The following is a 23,883-nucleotide window of genomic DNA, read 5'->3' as shown; positions in this document are numbered from 1 at the left end:
GTTACCACCTGGACTGCAAAGTTCCGTCTCATTGATTGGCTTGAAGCATGTGAGACTTCCGGGCGTCATTGGCAAAAGAGCTGGTAGAAAGTCTATTTTGAAAATAAAAAAAATAAAACAAAAACAGTCCAACAAATGTCACGAAACATAATAAAAAGGCTTCTGCATTCCTTCAACTCTTCTTACCACAAACATCTGTCCATCAAGTATCTGTACTGCTTATCACTAGGGTGCCAGAGCCCATCCTAGCCATCTACAGGCAGTGGGCAGGGGATACCCCTGCACTGGTTGCCAGCCAGTTGCAGCACTACCACATTACAATGAACTGAAATGTTAAATGTCTTGATGTCTCAAAACTATTAATTTTGCAAATGTGTTTAATTATAGGTACAACGGACGACATGACATTTATCATTTCAGTTCATTGTTTTGCTGACTGTTTTGCTGGTATAGAGTGATGTCATGCTCGTCACCAAGTTTTTTTCTTTCTATTTGTTAGGGTAGCATTAAAATGGTGAAAGTAAAAAGAAGCCTGCTCCAAGTAGAGTCCAAACGGCAACCCAAATTCCACAAAAGATGAAAAAAAGAGTTTATTGAAGCCATTCTAAGAAATTCCCTTATTTGCATGCACATCAATAAGGGACTTGACAGAGGCTGCAATGATGACACAAGCCCGAAGTGGCAGGCATGAGTAAAAAAAAAAAAAATCCAAATTCCATCCAGCTCCTTTAATCAATAATATTTTAAAATCGCTAATTCAGCCCAATTTTCTGCACACATGGTGCTTTATATTTGTTATAACACAAGTAGTAAAGAAATAAAACCAAATACGTGCTGCGTTTTTCTCTCAGTGGAAGACACTCAAATTTTTTTTTTGCAAATAAGCCGCTTTACGGAATCAAGTCATATTTACTTATAAAAGGAACAATTTTAGCGATTCATCAGTAAAGAGATATCTACTCTCTTCATAGTCAACGGATTATTTTGGCTAATCAGCGAATTTGAGAGGTGAAGTCAAAACTCAAGTCTGGGCTTTAAACGACGACAACGGGGCCGTAAAGACAGAAAACAAGCGTGGTTGCCGTGCGGGTAGATGTGTGAAGCGTGCGAAGTCTAAGGAGCAAGATGTGTGAAGCGTGCGAAGTCTAAGGAGCAAGAAGGACACAAGGATGTGACTAACTCCACCATTCATTCCTCGCCGGACAACCGACGCTTTACACTCAACGCTCACGAACGGCCCCAACGGCGACATCTTTTGATTATCTCTACAAAGACTACAAAGACTTCAGCTAAGTCAAATGATTCAGCAAAGCTAAAATTTGGTCTTTTAAATATTAGATCTCTTGCTCCTAAAGCTTTACTTGTTGATAACATTATTCGTGATTATAAACTTACCTGTATGGGTCTTTGTGAAACTTGGTTACGCCCGGATGAGTATTTAGCGCTAAATTATGCTTCACCCCCTGACTACGCGAGTACCCATGTAGCACGCACGTTAAAAAGGGTGGCGGTGTCGCGCTCATTTCTGAAAAATCGCTCAAATTTAATCCTCGTACCTCTAATAATTACAAGGCGTTTGAGGCTCTTGTGATGCGGTCCTCTCTATTGTCAATTTATGTAATAACTATCTATGGCGCACCTGGGCCATACACAACTTTCTTAGACGAATTTGCTGAACTTTTGTCTGAACTAGTAACCTATGCAGACAAAATTATAATTATGGGGGACTTTAACATTCATATGAACTCCCCACTCAGTTCACTAACTATTGCGTTTAGGTCTCTAACTGATGCATTTGGTTTTGATCAACTGGTTGATTTGCCAACCCATAAAGATGGAAACACGCTAGACTTGGTTCTGACTCGAGGAGTTTTAACCTCAAACATTATGGTGTTACCGTGTACTTCCGTTATCTCGGATCATTATTTAGTTACATTTGAGGTGCTAGCTAAATGTAGTGTTAAAAAAGCTGAAGGATTTAGCGGACGCAATATAAGCACTGGCACAGTTTCTGAGCTCTTTGAACTCCTTCCTGGAGCAGTTGCGTCCTTTCCTTCATATAGTGGCTCGATTGACTCACTCATGAATGAGTTCAATACTACCCTGACTAGTGTCCTGGATTCAATAGCGCCCATAAAGCTAAAATCACGTCCTAAAAGACGCACGCCTTGTTTTACTGATGAAACTAGAACCCTTAAACAAGAATGCAGGAAATTGGAAAGAAAATGGCGCGCTAACAAGCTTGAGGTTTTCCATCAAACCTGGTGTGACAGCTTGTTGAAGTATAAAGCGGCCCTTGCCTCTGCAAAATCGGCCTACCTTTCGAAGGTGATTGCGTCTCAAAAGAACAATCCCAAAGTCCTTATTGACACTGTAGCATCGCTTACAAGGCAACAGACTATCGCAGATAGTTCGACGCACTCTGCTCATGACTTAATGGTCTTCTTTACTAAGAAGATTCAAGGCATACAGGAAGAAATTGCTAAAGACATTATTAATACCACACATATTAAAGGGCTGAAATCTACAGATGCACGACAGGGTGGCTGTCCAGGGAAATTGGCCAGTTTTAGTGAACTGTCACTTGATGATCTCAAACAGGTGGGGAATGCGGCCAAACCGTCAACTTCCCAGTTCGACCCGCTCCCAGGTTCACTTATTAAAAGTCTTTTTGGCGTCCTTGGACCTTCAGTTCTAAATATTATAAACATATCACTCTCCTCAGGTGTAGTTCCAGCAGCTTTTAAGTCCGCCGTTATTAAACCCTCACTGAAACGACCCAACCTTGATCCAGAAACCTTAAGTAATTATAGACCTGTGTCAAACCTACCTTTCCTTTCTAAAGTACTTGAAAAAGTAGTGGCACAGCAGCTGAATGATGTCATATCCGAGAATAACCTTTTTGAATCCATGCAATCAGGTTCAGGGCTAACCACTCTACTGAGACAGCTCTGATCAAGGTAACAAATGATCTCCTACTGGCAATGGATTCTGGCGCTTCATCACTTTTGCTGCTGCTGGATCTTAGTGCTGCTTTTGACACAGTGCACCACAATTTCCTACTAGAACGGTTGGAAAAATGGATTGGTCTCTCAGGAACCGTCCTTTCGTGGTTCAGATCCTACCTCTCAGATAGGACCACTGTGTTAAATATGGTGAAATGACATCTGAGCCCTTTAATGTTACCTGTGGTGTTCCGCAGGGTTCAGTGCTTGGCCCCCTTCTTTTCAGCATTTACATGCTTCCATTAGGTGATATTATTCGCAAGTACAGTATCAGCTTCCACTGCTACGCAGACGACACTCAACTATATCTTCCATTGGAGGAATCTCCCACACTAAATTGTGGAAATTTGGAGGCCTGCCTCATTGAGATAAAAGAGTGGATGTCACTCAATTTTTTGCGTCTTAACTCTGGAAAGACCGAAATGTTAGTCATTGGTCCATCTAAATGCCGTGACTTATTCTCAATAAGTCTCTCAATTCTTCGCTGTGAACATTGACAAATGTCACATCACACAGAGTGACTTAGTTAAAAATTTAGGTGTCATATTTGACCCTGATCTATCCTTTGAAATGCATGTAAAGAAAATTACTAGAACCGCTTTCTTCCATGTTCGTAACATTGCTAAAATCCGTTCAATACTGTCTCAGTCGGATGCGTAATTATAATTCATGCGTTTGTTACCTCCCGTCTTGATTACTGTAATGCACTACTCTCTGGTCTCCCGAAGTCTAGAATCAAGTCTCTTCAGCTGGTACAAAATGCCGCAGCGAGGCTTTTAACTAGGACAAAAAAGTACGATCACATAACACCGATTTTGGCTAAGCTGCATTGGCTCCCAGTTAGCCTTAGATGTGATTTCAAGGTTCTCTTAGTATTATACAAAATCATACATGGACTTGCTCCCTCTTATCTTTCAGATCTGATTTGCCCCTATGTCCCGGTCCGAAGCCTACGATCTGAGAGCGCCGGTCTTCTGGTGATCCCAAGAGCAAAGAAGTGTTCTGCTGGTTCGAGAGCGTTCTCCATCCGGGCACCGGTGCTGTGGAATGCTCTTCCCCCCGAGATCCGATCTGCAACCTCAGTGGAAATGTTTAAATCTAAGCTTAAAACTCACTTCTACTTTATAGCATATGAACAACCTACTCTTCTCGTCGGCTGAAAAATAGTCCGTGTAATATAGTGTAATAATCTGTGAAGCCCTTCAAGACTCTTCGTTATTTAGGGCTATACAAATAAAAATGACTTGACTTGACTTGGCTTTAAAATAATTTTATTATCATCTTATTACTTTGTTTTTATGTTAAATTACTATTTGAATGTGTTTTTAGTGATCATAAGATTTTTTTTTTTTCACGGACACGACCTGTAGCCGATCTGTTAAAGTCCCTCTGTACAAATCTGACTTTTTCACACCAGACTTAAATCCGATATACAGTAATCCCTCGGTTATCGCGGTTAGTGGGGACCAAAACCACCCACGAAAAGTGAAAATCCGCGAAGTAGCGACACCCATTCAAAAATGCTTTAAAAAAAAAAAAAAAAAAGAATATTATTTCATTTTAGTATTATTATTTTTTAGACCTGCAAAGCTATGAACCCGCGAACGTGGAACCACGAAGTAGCGACGCCCCTTCAAAAATACTTAAAAAAAAAAAAAATATATATATATATATATATATATATATATATATATATATATATATATATATATATATGTGTGTGTGTATATTATTATTTTATTTTTTTAATTTATTTTAGACCCGCGAAGCTCTGAATCCGCGAACGTGGAACTGCGAAGTAGCGAGGTCCTACTGTATAGCCCATCTTTTGGAAACAACTTCTGTGTGAATGGTCAAGGCGCATTCATGCGACCTGCACATCATCGAGAGGCGGGAGGAGGTGTAGAAATCAACAACCATTGCGGATGAAAACAAGTAGAGCAGGGGTCGGAAACCTATGGCTCTACTTATGAGTGCATATGGCTTGGAGATAAAATGTAACTGTTCCACAGTATACTGTGGCGTTCCACCATTAGGTGGTTAAAACCCAAAATTGGTACATGCAAAAACTAAGAAACATTAGAGTGGTTATGATTCAGTCCAGTATAAAAAGGGCCCATTCTTAACTACAATCAGGGTGTCACACAAACATACCCTTAGGTCACAGTTTCCAAACACCTCCCAGCAAGTCTGTTAAAAGCAGTCTTGAAGCTGAAAGAGCTGGATTCAGAGAAATGCATAGGTGGTCTGGTCCATCCAGATGAGGAAGGGAGCATCTCTGTATGCTTCTTTGATGTTGTTATACACATCGTGTTTTGTTTCCGATGGCAGCACAGTCCACGTATCGAAAGAATTTGGGGATCACAGTCTTCAAGCATGTCTGATTGAAGTCATCAGCAAGGTTACGTTCGAGTGGTTAAGCAGCTGATTGTTGAAAACAGGTTATGAGAGATGTCCATGCACCACATGCTAGCAACTGTGATCATAGCTTCCCTTTTCAGCATATCCAATGCTCTTATTTTAGGTAAAATATCTTTGGGTAGTTGCTGAAAACTCTTGCTGCAAAATGAGTTCACCAAAGTATAACAACCTGTGGATAAATCCTAACATGATGACAAAGATGCTTAGCAGCTTTAAGTTTTCTTCGGAGGCCCCTAGGACGCAGTGCCCCTGCTCTAAAAGATTATTACACTAGCCGTCACCCACAGAAAACCCTTTGCAGTAATTAAACTCCTTGTGACCTTGTGATGAACATAGTATTTAGTAGCCCTTTTGAATCGGATAGCTCCTTGGAAGTCGATGAAATTGTTAAAGAATTGCTCTGCAAAATGTTTATCGACGATCATCAATTTATTATTGAAAGGATCCACAAAGTTTAGTATGACAGTCATGTAACCATTAAACAAATTCTGATCTCTAACAGAATTGTTCTTTCAGTCGTTCTTTCAGTCATTTAACCCTACAGCTCCCATACGATCCTATATCGCTTTTGCTACACAGGTGTAAAAATCAAACAAGTAGTGGGTGATCTCGCTTTTAAAGATTCCTCACATAGATTCTATTTACAAACTAGACGAGAATATTTTAAATTTTAGTGCTTTTTTTAATATCCACAAAAATTACTATAATGTCAAACGCTTTGTGCAAACAACTCCAAGTCATGCTGTAGAACAGTGATCTTCATATCAATCATCATGCATTGACTGTTCATACCATTTTTTCATGTCTTGCCTCTAGCTGATCTGGTTGTCACAAAATTCGGAGGAGGTACAACAGCCCTTGCCTATTGCACCATCCAATCAGACATGTTTACTCTGCTTCATGGGCAATCTTTGGAACTTGTACAGAGGGGACAAACCAATGGCAAATCATACTTCTATTGAGCAGGGTACTATGTCGGTTAGACCCATTGTTCCCACATCATGTCATGATTATGCCACTGACATCCCCCTCATTGAGGCCAATCAATCCTCAATGCTTGACACTTCCCTCAGTTGGATTGCAACCATGGGGTACTAAATGAGGCTGTTGACCTCACTTCCAGGTTCAGTGCGAATATATATTGCCGACACAGAAGTTGTGCTCAACAGTCACAAAGGGCAATTGGATGACAAATTGCAAAATGCCAATATCTGTGCCATTCTTTCGCTCACGTGCTTGTAATTGTTCATCGTTTTGATTGCAAAATCTCTTTACAACCCCCCGGGAAGTAGAATTATTTTTAATGCCAGGACCTTAGTCGGTAGAGGTTAACCATCTGCCTCACACCACATTCTTCTTTTTTGTACCTCTGTGTATTTTCACTCTGCTTTCCACAGCTCGGGGTGGTTAGTACATCTTCCACCAATGACACAGCACAAACTTTTTAAGTCAGCTCAACACTGACGGACTTTAACAACCAGTCAGGTATAACGTTCTTCATTTCGATTCTTTGGTAGAGGACAAAACATGCCCTTGGGCAGGACTCTGCCCCCGATAAGCAGGTAGGCGCCTTGCATGGCTGAGTCTATCATGGCTGACTGCTATATGTGTGTAAGTGTGTATAAAAAGGTAAAGTGTGAAATGCATTGTAAAGCGCTTTGGAGGTCCTCAGTGTCTGGATAAAGTGCAATATAAATGCACTAAATTTACCATTTACCATCTTCATAAAGTTACAATTAAAGCTTGTGAATGCACACTTTTAAATATCAATAGTAATAATTTGACTTTTCCACTCTTGTATTTTGATGTCTTACTAGTTTCTGTATAATATTTTAATATATATTTATTATGCATCCATCCATTAACTGCACCACTTATCCTCAGTAGGGATGCAGGGGTGCTGGAGCCCATCCCAGCTATATTCAGGCAGTGGGCAGGAGACACCTTGAACTGGTTGCCTGCCAGTATTCACCACTGATTGAATAATTGATGTTCTTATTCATTTTTGGTATTGTTTTTTTTGTGTGTGCGTGTGATTTTTTGTATTTAGTTTTTAAATTTTTAAAATATTTTTGAACAATGGAATGTTTTTATCAGAGCTTTTCTTTTGGAAAATCCAATGCAGCCAAATTTCACCCAGCCCTTAGCCTCAGCAGCCCCAAAGTAAATTGAGTTTGAGAATCCCTTAAATAGAACAACCCGGAAATTTAAATGTTAAAAAGCTCATTAAAAAACACATACAGTTCATCACAATAGCCATTGTTTTAATAAAACATAAAACGTTGAACAAGCAACATAAACTTGGGGCAATATGTTCGACTCCCCAAATAAAATCATAGTTAAAAAAAGTATCCTAAAATTGTTTTTTTTTTTTTAAACAGCAAAAGAAATTGAGTCATGCAGTCAAAAAGACCCGTTTTAAAGTCAAGTCATATTTATTTGTATAGCCCTTAATCACAAGTAATCTCTAAAGACTGGACAGACTATTATTGCACCATCCACTGATCTAAAACTTACATGAAGGCAAGGAAAAACTTAAAAACCTCAGCCCAAATGTGTGCCACGGGGGCATTAGACGGCTGCAGCTAAAAATAATTTTAGGAAACCATGTTCAGACGAGTTCATAGACTTCTTTTAAACCTATTGTTGTTTTTAAAATACTTGCAAAAGTTGTTGATAAAACAAAATAACTAATAACTAGTTTGGTGTGTTGCCTCAAATTTCCTCCACAAACCGGGTCATTTTCTGCGAATAACCCCAGAATGTTGGATTAAAACTAGTAGTGGATTGGTCCAATTTTCATCGTCAGGTTATTTTTGACCCAAATGTTTTTAGTGTTCAAAATATTTTTTCACACCTCTGCATTGTTATTTTTTTATTATTTTTTTTGTGGTAGGTAGTCGGGACTCATACGCCTGGAAAGAAGGTGTGGCTTGGTGGACTAAGTCCAGAGTGGTCAGGAGGCATTAACAACCTCTCTGACACATTTGCTGCTGCTTTCTTGTCAGTATGACACAACCGTGAATGCATTACAAATATTTTGAACCTGCTTTATAAACACTGTGTTTCTTCCATTGTGTGTGTTTATTGGCAGGTGGGCAAACACACTGGGAATGGCTGCCGTTCAGGGAATTGATGTGGTCTTGCGTCACTCATTCTTTGATTACGGTTACACCCGGCTTGTGGACCAGCATTTTAACCCATTACCAGTAAGTTTGATGTATTATATTACACAGAACTTCTCAAGATATGTTGCCCTGTTCATGCTAATTAAATCTTCAAGTCAAGTCACATTCATCTGTATAGCCCTTAATCACATATGTTTCAAAGGACTGCACAGGGTTACAATTACACCATCGCCTGATCTTAAACCAATACTTAGGAAAGGAAAAACTCAAAACCTCAGCATGAGGAATATAGATACCTTGAGAAGGGGCCTCACAAGTGGTAATCCCCCTTCCATGATGACCAGGGAAAAAATATGTATTTTTAAGATTCCTCATGTTGTCAGGCAGGATGTAAGGAAAACTGAGATCACTTGCACTCGTTTCTTGGTTTTTATTGGAAGGAAGGAATGACAAGACGTGAATCTTCGATCCGTTGTTTGACGGATTGTCGAGACTTGACAGGCGGGTGAAGGCTTGGCAGGAATGGTTGCGGACAGGCGTAGTCGTCGTGTTGTTGGTTGGGGCTGGAGAAGAAGGGCGTCGTTGTGTTCGGAAGAGAGATCAGGAGTCAGGCGGGCAGGGCAGGTCGTAGGCAGATTCGGAAACGGGTCGGCAACGGAGATCAGGTAGAAAAACAGGAGGCAGGCAAAGAGTCGGAGGTACGGGCTTTCTGAGAAGATGGCAACAGATCGCATAGTACAATCGGATAAAAGTGTTACCGAAAGCTGGGGATTTAAATGTACAGGGTGCGCCAATCAGCTGTCCTGGCTGTTGGCGCCAAATCCTGAACACAGGTGTTCCCGATCCGGGTGATTGTGACACATGTATGTATGTATTTATTTATTTATTTAATTAGGCAATTATTTCCTTTTTGGTAATCAAACAAATATGTATGGCTTTTTAAAAATTGCTATTGTAATAATCATTTTTGTATTGAAAATGAAATTGATTGTTTTTAAGCAATCAACTGATGTATACAGTACATCCACAATTTGTACAGTAGAGTTATTAATGATTGCTACTTTTTTGTTTGCAGTTTTAAAGTAATAATATTGTCTAAGAAGTTCTTTCAACCTAAAAATGGCGCTCTTTAATCCGAGCAAGGAAATACATTTTTTTTTAAATCTCTTTATTTATTCTGAAATAAGATTTTCAATATTTGTCATCTTTGATCATGGACCCAAGTATTCACAGTCTTTGCTCAATACTTAGTTGATGCACCATTGAGAGTAATTACAGCCTCAAGTGTTTTTGAATATGATGCCTCAGCTTGGCAAACCTGTCTTAGGGCAGTTTTGCCCATTCTCTTTGAAGCACCTCTCAAGCTCCATCCAGTTGGATGGGTATAAAGATATTTTCAGAAATCAATAGAGATTCAAACAGATTCAAGACTGTGCTCTGGCTGGGACACTCAAGGACATTCTTGAGTTATTCTCAAGCCTCTTTTGATATACTGGCCGTGTGCTTAATGCCAGTGTCCTGATGAAAAATAATCTATAGCTCCAGTCAGAAGTCAAAAGCGCACTGGAGCATGTTATTTTCCTGGATGTCCCTGAAAATTCCTGCCACCATCCTTCACTGCACAGATGGTATTGGCCTAATGATGAAGTGTTCCTAGTTTCTTCCAAAGATGTCACTATGCACCTTTTACTGAATGGCAATGTCTTCTATCTGGCCTCAGTACCTGATAGGCTTGATTGGTAAATGCCCCATGTCTGTTGATGTACAGTGCCTGGTTACTTTCAAATCTGTGGTCTGTCATTCACCCCAAAGACTTCAATTTTTGTTTCATCAAACCATATAATTTTGTTCTTTATAGTCTGAGAGTCCTATAGGCGGGCTGCCATGTGCCTTTTATGAAGAAATGCCTTCCGTCTGGCCAACCTACACTATGGGTCTTATGTATGGATTTCAGCAGTGATGATTGTCCTTCTGAAAGGTATTTCCTCTCTTCACTGAGAAACTCTGAATATCTTTAAGAGGGCAAGCACAGACCTAGTTCCATTTGTCATCAATGGAGAGAGTGTAGATTTAGTCCACTCGTTCAAACTTCTTGGCATGCAAATCTCCAATGACCTCTCCTAGTCTGCCAACACCAAATTATGGTAGGGGTAGGGAAAACTCAGCAGCAACTACACTTCCTGAAAGAGCTCAGGAAAAACAATCTAGAATAGAAGCTGCTGGTGTCCTTCTACTAAACCACAGTGGAGAGCATTCTGGCATATAGCTTCACTGTGTGGTATGCTGGGAGCACGACAACAGACTAGAAAAACCTACTGAGTGTCATCAACACAGATCATAAAATCAGTGGCTGCTCTCTTTCTGGTGGACAATGCCAGCTTGTGATACCACAGCAGAGCCAACAACATGATAAAGGCTCCTTTCAACCCAGCCACCACCTCTTTGACCTACTGCCCTCGGGCAGATGCTAGGGGTCAAATAAAACAAGAACTATCATGCAGCAATACATTTACTGTACCCTTCCCCAGATACGTGCGTTGAGAAAACCCTCAGATGCCCACAGACAATTACTTTACTTGGCTTATGCTCTGACATGCACTATCAACTGTGGGACCATCTGAATTATGTCCCATGAACTATATTTACCGTAGGTGGACACTGTTTAAGATGCAAAAATGTCTCAAGGATGATCTGTGCTAACAGGATGCAAAAGAGCTAAATTTTTAACTTCATGGCAAGAGTTATGAATACTTGGATATGATCGGGCCCCAATGTTGTGGAATGCTCTGCCTACTGAGATTCTATATGCAACCTCAGTGGAACTGTTTAAATCTAGGCTTAAGAGACATTTCTATTCTATAGCTTATGAATTACTTGTATTTCCTGTTGACAATATCTGTGTGTTAATTGTTATTACAACATCCATTGCAGCCTGGTCATCCTGGAAGGGGGGTTACCTCATGTGGGGTCTCAAGGTTTATTCATTTTCCTCATGTTGAGGTTTTTGAGTTTTTCCTTGCCCTCATGTAGGTTTTAGATAAGGGGATGGTGTCATAATATTCCGTGGTTTTCAATAATCTGTGGTTTGTGCAGCCCTTTGTAACTCCTTGTGAATTAGGGCTATACACATAAAAATGACTTGACTAATTTTGATACATTTGCAGAACTCCTTTTAACAAAAAAAAGTTTTTCTTGTTTTTTTCGGATGTTGTGTATATAGTTTTGATTAAAAAATTCAATCAATTTTGGAATTATTTTATAAGATTAAAAAATGTGGAAAAAGTGAAGCTGTGTAAATACTTTCTAGAGGCATTGTATTTTAGAAAATAAAGCGTAAAATGCTTTTGACATAAGGTTGGTAGGTGAAAAAAGATATTTAGCGCCTGGCATTAAAATCTTTCCTCAATTAGTCCACTCAAACGTTTTTGTAAGTACTCCTGATTAATCATTGATTCAGCCTGCTGTTTGCTCATGCATTGTGGTGAGTGGACGAAATATAGATGTTTTCCTATTGTCGTACAGTTGGTTGAAATCCTTAAAAATGCTTGAATATTAAAATATATTTAAGGTCAGGAAGATGCTTGAAATTTTGGTGAGGTGCTTGAAAATGCTTGAAATTGTAATGTTTCCTCTCAGTCTGACTTTATAGACCACCCAATCAATAAAGATTTTTTTAAATGCCTTAAAATGATGTTGACATGCCTGCTCTCAGTCATTATAGTGTTGTCATGTGAAAGGCAGACACCCCCTACAGGTCACACCTAAGAGAACAGCTCTATTTAGAAAAACACCTCTTTTGGGCCGGTTCACTAGAAGAGCCAACTCTTTCGCCACCCCTCAGATTTTTTTTGTTTTTTTCTAATGATTTGTTATCAGTAATATCAAAACCTTATGCTCCAAATGATTTTTTATTTTGTAATTAGTAATTTCATATGTTTTGCAGGGGATCCCCCTAAAACACATGACATATAAATGAAAACATTCACAGATTTATAAAGAAAGTTGTAAAATACTAAACAATTTTAGAATTTTGCACACTAAACAGATTTTGAGTCAAAAAACAACACAAAATCTCTGAAAATGCCAAACAGTAAAATCAAATTTAAAAATATTAACTCCTCTGTGCTATAAATAAATGATAAAATGCAAAAAAACTATTTAAAATTCTATTTTAACCAATTTAGACAAAGATCCTCTGAAAAACACGTAAACACACGTTTAAAAAAAACATCAGGATTCTCTAAGATTTAAAGATTTAAAGATTACGGTAAATGCACTCTGCTTCAGAGAAATTAAAATAATTAAAATTAGTCAACATTTGGCCATTTTTCTGCTTATTATTCATACAGTACTTTCTTCCTTTTTTTGTCTTCCGCATTGAACTCAATTATTACCCAGCACTTATAGAGCCTTTTCCGTGTACTAGACAAGTGTGATTTATTGAAGATGCATTTTCATTGTTGAGGCCGAGTGGCAGAATTCATGTTAGTTTATAGCAGACCATTGACACAAAAATATCCTAAATCATAGATAGGAACAGCTCAAAATAGCACAAAGTATTTGCTAGCAGCAAGATAACAACTTTATTTTAATCATCAAAGTCAACAACAACAAAAAGTTTCTTTTGATTTCTTCCTTTGAAGGTACTGGAAAAACTGAAAAACTGGCCTTGAAGGTGCTGTAAGGGCTTAAATTTGGCCATGAAAAAAGTGTGCTAACCCTGTTTTGTACCTTACTTTGTCCTGTCTTCTACTCAATTGCACCTTTTAGTTTTTCCCATGGGTGCTATTAGCTGAGATGAAATGTGTTTTGCAGTGAGTAGTTGAACGCTGGGTGTAACTTTAGCCTTTGTCAGTATCATGACAGTGTCCCTGCGCCCCTGGCCAGCCCTCTACTTCTATCCCAACTGTGTTCCTCTCTCTCGGCATCACATCGGGCCGCTGAGAGACATGCAACCTGAGAATCAGATACACAAGCATGCATATGGAAAGATATTGGTCTTCAAACTATTCACACACATAATTCAATAGTGTTTTTCACATTTTATATTCACACTTTTTATTTTTTAAATCCACAAACACATTTGGATTTTTTTAAGTTGTTTTTAAAACCCTTCAAAAACATTCTTGATTTTCACATGTTTTTAAAAACCTCAAATCTATTTGGGATTTTACAAGTTTTTTTTTGTTGTCAAATACTTTTACACCCCGCCATTCTATCTGCAAGTTGTTGAAGTAACTATTTCAATTACTTTAAAAAGAAGCTGTTGTATGTCAATAATTTTAAAATTTTACAAGTATTTGAATCAGTTGAATGGAAAAGAAAAGACTGGTAGTTGTGTTATTTATTGCACCTTACCAGCAACAGATTCATCCTACACTTGAAGTGCAGCACAAATATACAGTAAACAATATAATAAAATGACAATCAACAGTCGACAGTATAAAGTGAATGTAATACATACCTATCAACCTCCACGGCTTCATGCCCGTACGAACTGTCGTATTTTCCCGTACAAAATACAAAATAATCGTACACCATTCTTCTCTTTTTTCGAAATGATGCATGATGGGAAATCCCCAGGCGGCAGACGCAGGCGATTGACAAATTTAGGTTTTTCCGTACAGATTTCCTTGTACATCGTACTCGTCTTAAAATGCATAAAAAACATACTTTGTACGGCAAAACCGTACAGGTTGACAGGTATGGAAATATATTAAATCTAACTCACACAACCTGAGACAACTGTTTAAGTAAACATATGCTACTGTACTTCAAGTATTTTGTCCACAACAAAAGCCAACTGCAAAACCATATAAAGTGCGTTTAACTCTATAGAATGAATCACAGTCTTTTGAATCACAGTAAACAATATGATACAGTAAAATGACAATCAGCAGTAGACAGTATAAAGTTAATGTAATATATTAAATCTAACTCTCACAGCCTCAGACAACTGCTTAAGTAGACATATGCTACAATACTTCAAGTATTTTCACACAACAAAAGTAAACAGTTCAACAAAATAAAGTGTGTTAACAGTGGCGTTAATATAAATAAATCAAACACAACCTGAAACACTGGTCAAGTAGACATAGGCAACTGCACATCAAATATTTTGTTAACAACATACGTCAATAGTAAAATAATATAAAGTGATTATTCCAATCCCTCTCGATGTGCTTAATAACATAAGAACTCCATCACTCATAATGCTACATTGTTACTAAGCATGCACGGTGTGTCCCATAATGTTTACTCAAGTCAAGTCACATTTATTTATATAGCCCTTAATCACAAAAATGTCTCAAAGGACTGCACAGGATTACAATTACACCATTACCTGATCTTAAACTGTTGTATGTTCTGGTTAACTTGCGAGTGACACGAACGTAAAAACGTGTGCACTTCAACACAAATGTTCCCAATTTATTCAAAGTAACGCACTGCTTTTGAGCATCAAGTAACGTTAACGGCGTTCTAATGGCGGAACAAATATTTAATTAGATTACCCTGTATTTATAACTCTGCTAGTTACCTGTTACAAAATGTTATCAGTATTGTAATCCGAATACCATGTTATTAAAGTAACATGACTTGATTACTTTCAATTACTTTTGGATTACTCCAATACCCAGTATGCCTATACCAGGGTTGGCGAACAAGTTTGACACCAAGAGCCGAGATTTTTAACTGTGAGAGTCAAAGAGCCACACCACGCACCGACCTGCCATGACAGACAGACACACACAAACACACACAATTAAAAACATTATTTCCCATAATACACTCCTCTCCTTACAATACAACAAGTACTGTTCTTGTGTTGATTTCAAGGAAAGTGTCCACCCTCAATACACACAAAAAAAAACTAAACATGAAACAAGGCAAAGAGCCGCAGTATATAAAAAATATGATGAGGCAAAGAGCCGCATTCTTATTGGCCAATAGCTGCATGAGGCTCTAGAGCCACATGTTCGCCATCCCTGGCCTAGACTAAAGACTACACATAATATTTATTTTTTTATAGTTTTGCCAGGGGTGCCACTTGTACGCCAGGTGCGACTTATATGTGAAATGACCACATTATTATATCAATGAGTTTTACATTTTTATTACCGGTATATCATTTCAATTGTTATATTTACACTATACCACAGATTGGTGCTCGAGGCCCATGTTGATAACTTCGACATTGCCAGAAATTAATAATCAACTAAACAATAATGGCACCAAAAATTAAAACCATATTCAGCATATACCATATATAAACATGAAACAAGGCAAAGAGCCACAGTATATCGAAAATATGATGAGGCAAAGAGCCGCGTGTTCGCCACCCCTGCTCTAGACACTAGACATGCGGCTCTTTGCCTCATCATATTTTTTATATACTGTGGCTCTTTACCGCGTTTCATGTTTAGTTTTTTTCCCCCCTCTTAAAACACACTTAAATCCATCAGAGTTGATAACAAATAATAAATAATATTTTTAAATTAATTTGGCAGATTTGTTGTTTTTATGCTGCTCCGGACACATAACTGACTGCCAATCATCTGCGTGGGTCACGTCTAATGCCGGTCACTGCGTGGTGTGGCTCTTTGACTCTCACGGTTAAAAATGTCACCTCTTTGTGTCAAACTTGTTCACCACCCCTGGTCTAGAGTGACTTATAGTCCTGAAAATACAGTATGTAACATTGCAAAAGATTTGGAGTAAACCAAGGTCAGGTTGTTGCTTTAAGTCTTAAAAAAATTGCTCAAATCTAAACCACAAAGTATATCGTATTAAGCAAAAATAAAACTTTCTCTTTCACACGGTAGATGAGATTGTTTTAGTCCTCTGTTTTAGTTCACATTAGGTAGATAGATAGATAGATAGATAGATAGATAGATAGATAGATAGATAGATAGATAGATAGATAGATAGATAGATAGATAGATAGATAGATAGATAGATAGATAGATAGATAGATAGATAGATAGATAGATAGATAGATAGATAGATAGATAGATAGATAGATAGATAGATAGATAGATAGATAGATAGATAGATAGATAGATAGATAGATAGATAGATAGATAGATAGATACTTTATTTATCCCTGTAGTGAAATGCACACTTCCAGCATTATCCTTGTGTTGAAAAATAAAATAATAATAAAATAAAATAAATAGAATACAGAAATACCCAATGTAACGTGTTGATATATAGTATTTGAATAGTGCTACATAAAATATACACTGTAATTAAAATAGGGTAATATGCAAATGTGGGGGTGGGGTTTAACGTGGGCTTTTACTCACCCGGGTGGAGTTAAAGAGCCTCATAGCATTAGGAAGAAATGATCTCCTCAGTCTGTCCGTGGAACAAGACTGTGACAGCAGTCTGTCGCTGAAGCTGCTCTTCGGTTGGAGATGATGCTGTGTAGTGGATGTGATGAATTGTCCATGATTGACCGCAGCTTTTTCAGTGCCCGTCTCTCAGCTACAGTTGTCAGGCTGTCCAACTCTGTGCCCACAACAGAGCCCGCTTTCCTCACCAGTTTATTAAGACGAGAGGCATCCTTCCTAGCGCTGCCTCCACAACACGCTGCCGCATAGAAGAGGGCATTAAGAACCCAATATGGTTTTAAACACACTAAGATTACACTTTCTAAATTTCTAACACTAGGATGTGCATGTGCGTCTGCATAGTAAGCGTTCATGCACGTTTGCTTATTTGCAACAATTATGAACATGACGTCAAACCTTCTCACAACATAACAATACAATGATCATATGGTGAGTTTTGAAAAACAATGTGATGTCCCTAAACCACAGGTGTCAAACAGGCGGCCCTCGGGCCTGATCAGGCCCGCTAAAGGATTGAATCCGGCCTGCGAGACAACACTCAGAGAAGCGCAAGAGAAAAACAAACTGCAGGTTGAAATATTTCAACTTGATGTTGCCAAAGCCAGGTGCCTCGAACAAAGACACTGTACTTGTAATTCTTTCTCTCTTTCTCTCTATCTCTCTTTCTCTCTCTCTCTCTCTCTCTCTTTCTCTCTCTTTTACACCCCTTTTCTCCCACTCTGTTTCTGTCTCTTTCACTCTTTGTGTCTCTCTTTTTCTCTTCCTTTGTTGCTCTTTGTTTCTTTCTCTCTCTGTGTCTTTTTAACTTATTTTGCTCTAACTTCCTTTTTTTCCTTTTCTCTCTTTTCTCTGTTTCTCTTCCTACCCTTCGCGTTTTCCTTTCTCTTTTCTCTCCTTCTGTCTTTCTATTTCTCTTTGGATTTCTTTCTTCCTCTCCCTTTCTTTTTCCCCTCTCTCACGACTTTTTATCTCTTTTGTTTCTCACGCTCTCCCCCTCTCTCTCTTTTTCTTTCTTTGTCCTGCCCGCTCTCCTTTTCCCTCCCTCTTTCTCTTATTTCTTTATATCTCTTTTTCCTTCCCTTTAATCTACTAGTCCGGCCTCCGACAGAATGTTTGTTCTATCGTGTGGTGTTAAAATGAGTTTGACACCCCTGCCCTAAACGCATCTCTAGCGCACAACTGCGCACGCACATAAGAGGCCTTACAAAACATTATAACTAAGGAAAATACAATACTTCCTCCTGCAGATCACTGAAACATGGTATTGTCTCGACAGACAAATTTCCTCCACACCCTTCTCACATTTTAAAGGGTTTGTATGGGTGCTTGACATCCTTACAAATGCTTAAATTTTTGTTTTTAAGGTCAAGAAATTGCTTGAATTTTCTTCTTGAAATAATTCCTTTTGCCGTGTTTCCTGCTAGTCTGACTCGATAGACCATGCTTTTAAAAGAAAACAAAAAAGTGCATTAAAAATGAAGTTAATCCAGCACTCATTATTAGATTGACATGTGAAGTGTTACTGCCCCATACTGTCGCGTTCTGGCCTTTTTTGGAGAAGCGATCCTTTCGGCTCGGCTCGCTGACTGGCTCCCAAACAGCTCCTCAGATTATCTTTATTTTTAAGCGATTTATTAACAACAATAAAAAAACATCATGCGCAACAGTATTTAGTTATTAGTAATTTCTTATTTTTTGCAGGGATCCCCGCCAAAATATAGGAAATATTAATGAAAATATTTACAGATCTACCAAAAAATTGAAATATACAAAACAATTTTAGCTTTTTACACACTGAACAGATTTAAAGTCGAATAACAATACAAAATCATAAAATAAGAAAATAAGTAAAGCAAAAAGCAAAAGATCAGCAGTCCCTAAGATAAAAAGATCGAATGCAAGGACAAGGGTTAAATGGTTATTCTGCCAGACCCGGCACGTCAAAATTACTCCTCCTTCACTTGTTACTGCAAGCGTTTTTTGACAGGAGAGTGAAAAATTAAGAAAGAAGGGAGAGAAAGGGAAAAACGTGTTGTGTTTAGTGTTATATTAATAAATAGGAATTGTTAGTGGCTGTCTGTGTGACTGTATAAAAATGGTAATTATCTAAAAATGAAACCCAGATGCATGCTTATTATTAATTAAAACCTGTTTTTTTTGTTTTGCGTTTATTCTACTTAATAATTTTAGTTAAAATGTTGACTCAATCTTGACAAATTTGTCATTACTTATATTTACTATGGAAGTAAAAGAGAAGATTCATGTTACACACCACAATCCTAAAAATACTGTTCTTGTTTCCCCATAGCTCTAAAGTAAGAATGGTCAAAATACAATGGCAATACATATCATAATTGTAAATAGGTTACTATTACTAAAAACTGTTACCGGTGCAAACTTTGCTCCCATGCTCCCTTTGTGTGTCAAACAAAAAAGAAATGCTACAATTACTACAAAACTAAACTGTCACGTAGCAGATCGGGAAACAGGAAAGGACCCATTCGCGTAGACGTACTCACAATTCATTGGGGGAAGAGGAGGAGGGCGCACATTCGATCCGGGAATCGATGGTCGCAGGAGTGGATTAAAAATCAACTCAAAAGAAAAGAATGTCCAAAAACAACCGGATCAGACCAAAAACAAAACACGATCAAATACGGGCATATTCACAGAACTAGGCATTTAACAGGGTTTAACAGAAGTCTCACAGAGTTTACCAGGTTTAACAAGTATAACAAACGTTCCAGCAAAGCACAGTTATAAGGAATGCTTTTAAGTACTCTAAGAAGCAATCAGTCAGATACGTCTCAGCCTGTGTTCATGGGCGGAGCCAACTGGTCGCCGAGGTGAACGAATCGGATTGGCGGGCGGACGAACCGGGCTGGTAAGCAGACGAATCGGAGTGGCGAGCAGATGAGTCGGACTGGCTGGTAGAAAAATCAGACAGGCAGACGGGTGAGTCAGGCAGGTAGACAGGTCGACAAACAGGCATGGCAGGCGGACAGACGGACGAGTCTGACAGGCAAATCAGGCAAGCAGACGGAGACCTCAGACAGATCGGGCGTTGCAGGAGAGTCTGCCGGGCGAGTCGAAGAGTCGGGATGGCAGGCAGACGAATCCGAGTGACGAGCAGACGAGTCGGACTCAGACAGGTCAGGCGTTGCAGGAGAGTCGGCCGAGTCAGACGGGTGAGTTGAAGAGTCAGAGTTGCAGGCAGACGAATCGGAGTGGCGAGCAGAAGAATCAGACATGCGGACGGGTGAATCAGGCAGGCCAACAGGTCGATAAACAGGCATGGCAGGCGGACATCGGGACAGGCGGGCAGACGGACGTCGAGACAGGTGGGAAGGCAGGCGACGGGCGGACGTCGAGACAGGCCGGCGTTGAAGTCGACGGGCGCTGCGTTGAGGCCGACGGGGACCTCGGACAGCTCGGCATCAAGTCTTTCCGGAAACCCCATTCGAGGCACAGCAATTGCCACGGCGGGCGGGGCCGTGGTTCGAATGGGCAGGAAAGGTGACGACGTGGCTGGAGAAGGAGCCCCGGGGCCGTTGCCGATAGGAGCTCATTCAGCTGACGCGACATGAACTCAGTCCGCTGAGCTAATTGCTCTATCTGGCATCGTATGCTCTGTTGAGTTTGCTCGACCTGCAGTTGAAGGGCGGTGACATCACTGGGCAATCGCCAGACAGCGCCCTCTGTCCGATTCAACTGACGGAGAGCGTAGGGAGTATCCAGCTTTCCCCAATTCACGCTGGTGAGATCGTTCGCTCGGTCCAAAACGTCTGGCTGGAACGTTCTGTCGCATAGCAGAGCGGGAAACAGGAAAGGACCCATTCGCGTAGACGTACTCACAATTTATTGGGGGAAGAGGAAGAGGGCGCACAATCGATCCGGGAATCGATGGTCGCAGGAGTGGATTAGAAATCAACTCAAAAGAAAAGAATGTCCAAAAACAACCGGATCAGACCAAAAACATAACACGATCAAATACGGGCATATTCACAGAACTAGGCATTTAACAGGGTTTAACAGAAGTCTCACAGAGTTTAACCAGGTTTAACAAGTATAACAAACGTTCCAGCAAAGCACAGTTATAAGGAACGCTTTTAAGTACTCTAAGAAGCAATCAGTCAGATACGTCTCAGCCGGTGTTCATGGGCGGGGCAAACTGGTCGCCGAGGCAATGGCTCCAGAATCCGGCGCCACCCGTCTGGAACCAGCTGGGTGCCATGGCAACCGCGACAGACATGATATAAACATCAAATTTAGTGCTTAAAAACCGGGACCAATATATTATTTTTCTTTCATTCTGAAAAGATAAGAATACTGTAGAAATACAACAAACACACCACTACAGGAAAACAATAGTACAAAAATACGACTACAAAAATATTATACCAAATATACTACATAAATACAACTACAGCAGTATTACAAAAATACTAAAGGAATAATAGACAATACTACTTTGGAGATACTTCAACAATACTTATCCAAGAATACTTCAAAAACACTGCTGCAGTAATTCTGTAATACAAAAATACTACTACAGAAAAATTATGACAGAAATAATACAATAGTTGCCAACCACTGCTCTAAAGTGTTCTTTATTGACGTCTCTAGTGTGTTTACAAGGTGAGCTTGTACGTGGCTTGCCAGCAGCATGGATTTACATCATATGTATGTGGATATAACTGGAAATTACGCAATGGGCAAGGGAAATAAAAGGGTAATGTCACAGAGAAATCAACCTCTAAACATGAGGCTTGTTTAGCGAATAAGCCAGAGTTTGGTGTACGTCATTCCTCTCACAAGAACAGGTCCACAGTAATACAGTAAGTATAAGTCCAAATTCAAACATACCCAATATCAGAACCCCAGTTTCTTCTTTCTTCAGGTGTCCAAGCCCACATTACTTGGGAACCCCATAGATCACGGGTCGGGAACCTTTTCTACCCAAAATGATATGCAGTGGAACTCGGTTAATCCGTATTCGATTTATCCAGATCTTCCCGAAATCCGGATAAAATGTTTGGTCCGGATGATTTCTTATGTATTTCTTACAAAACCATCTGTGCATATTCTGGATATTATAATCCGGATCTTCAGCTATTCCTGATCAAAATCCTAATAATTTTGATCCATCCCTATGCATTTTGCCATGTCTATTCCGGAGTCTTATTCCAAGTCGACACAACTTTCCCGGAAAGTGTATACTATCCTTTTGTTCGTAGACAAACAAATTTCTCTATGCGTTTGTCTTCGTGGGATGTCTTCCCGGTTATCACCCAACTGTGGAGGAGGCTGGAAGAAGAATGGACCAAATTTCCACCAGAGCAGTATGATAGAGTAGTGTCACCCTGTGACAGCAGATGTGCTAAAGTCATTCACAGGACAGGCCTGTACACTTTTAATTGCTGATTGTTGTAAGCTTCAGATTTTTTTCCATGCCAAAGTAATTGTTATTCTCTAATTAAAGTTTTCTAAAAAATATTTTTGTGTTTTAGAACAGTTGTACCTCAACTTAAGAATTTAATTTGTTCTAGGAGTAGCTTCGTAACCTGAAATCTTTGTAAGAAGAGACACATTTTGAATGTAAACGCGCTAACCTGTTCCAAGCCCCGCAAAAGTTGAAGTATATTTGCTTGTAATATATAATAAAACATCATCACAACATGAAACGAATACATGTTCAAATAAGATTTCCGCACAATAAACATAAAACGAGAGGCACATAATGTAAAAAAATCGAAGAATAAAGGAAATGATAAAAATATTTATTTCCCTTTTTGCCTCGGGTTTGTTGAAATAATGATCCAATGACGTCTGCCTTTGTTAACTTTTGACAATTTGTCAAAATTGCGCAAGGCAAACATAGCAATATCTTGACTTGTCAACACTTTTTCTGGCTGATTCCTTTTCATTATTTTTGAGACTTTGTGGAATTTTGCTAAAATGTCTTTAATGTGGGACAAAAGAATGATCGCTGTGTCCTCCTCCCCGCTATCTCGAATGGCCCGCTTCTCCTCCTTGTCCCTGAACTCAGAAATATGACAGTGACACGTATGGCATGCTAGGAGCATGCATGTCCACTGTTTTGCCAGGCAGATTTTAAGCGATAGCCAGTTTGTTTACATTCGGGAAACTCTGGGAATTGCGCGTACTGTACAGTATTTTTTTACTTCGTATCCTGAAACGCCTTCATTATTAGAGGCAAATTTTCCCGTTCAGGTACTTCATAAGCTTAAATCTTTGTATGCAGAGACATTTGTAAGTAATGACACCATGATATAGACACAATCAAATGTAATTTAACTGTGGAAGAGTGAAGATGGTATTTCAAAATTATTTACTAATTGGTCCCCAGTGTATACTCACACTCGTAATCCAAATGCATCCACAACAAATTAGTCTCGCAGGCTAAGGTGTTGCAAACTATACTGGTGTAGGTGGGTTGGCGCTGAAACCCTTTCCACAGTCCTAAGTAAAGGCAGACTGGCACACTGCCAAACACTACTATTTTACCTAGTGTTGCTTTAGTGAATTCAGCCTTCATTATAAAGGCTGAATTTGTCATGACTTTTTCCCTATTAGATACTAAGTATTAGAACTCTGGGTTAACCATTTGTAAGAAATTGTTGTCTGTATTCTGTAGCTGTGCGGTTGTTTTGTTTGTTTACCTCCCTAGGAGTATTACAAAACTCAATTCCAATGAAGTTGGGAAAGTGTGTTAATTGCAAATAAAAATTGATCCAAGTAAATTGCAAATTCTTTTCAACCCATATTTAAATGAATGCACAGCAAAGACAACATATTTATTGTCTTCACTCATAAACTTTATTGTTTTGGGAGAAAATCATCAACTCTGTAATTTGATGACAGCAACACGTGCCAAAATAGTTGGGACAGGTGTCAATAACTACTCAGAAAGTGGATGAATGGAAATCAACCAACTATTTGCAGGTGAACAGA

At 39.2% G+C, this 23,883-nt stretch overlaps 1 protein-coding gene across 1 annotated transcript in view; it reads left to right on the top strand.

Annotated features, from left to right (window-relative positions):
- The window catches only part of hpse2 (heparanase 2), a 127,054-nt gene that overhangs the window by 83,635 nt on the left and 19,536 nt on the right, over window positions 1-23,883 (top strand). The window contains exons 8-9 of the mRNA XM_088351027.1: window positions 8,323-8,429; window positions 8,521-8,635. Of these exons, the coding sequence (XP_088207153.1) occupies window positions 8,323-8,429; window positions 8,521-8,635 (222 nt within the window). The remainder of the gene's footprint in view (window positions 1-8,322; window positions 8,430-8,520; window positions 8,636-23,883) is intronic.

The sequence above is a fragment of the Urocampus carinirostris genome, chromosome 13 (genome assembly GCF_059441175.1).
Source record: "Urocampus carinirostris isolate Australia breed hairy pipefish chromosome 13, RoL_Ucar_1.0, whole genome shotgun sequence".
Taxonomy (NCBI): domain Eukaryota; kingdom Metazoa; phylum Chordata; class Actinopteri; order Syngnathiformes; family Syngnathidae; genus Urocampus; species Urocampus carinirostris.
This window is presented reverse-complemented; position numbering and strand designations above follow the sequence as displayed.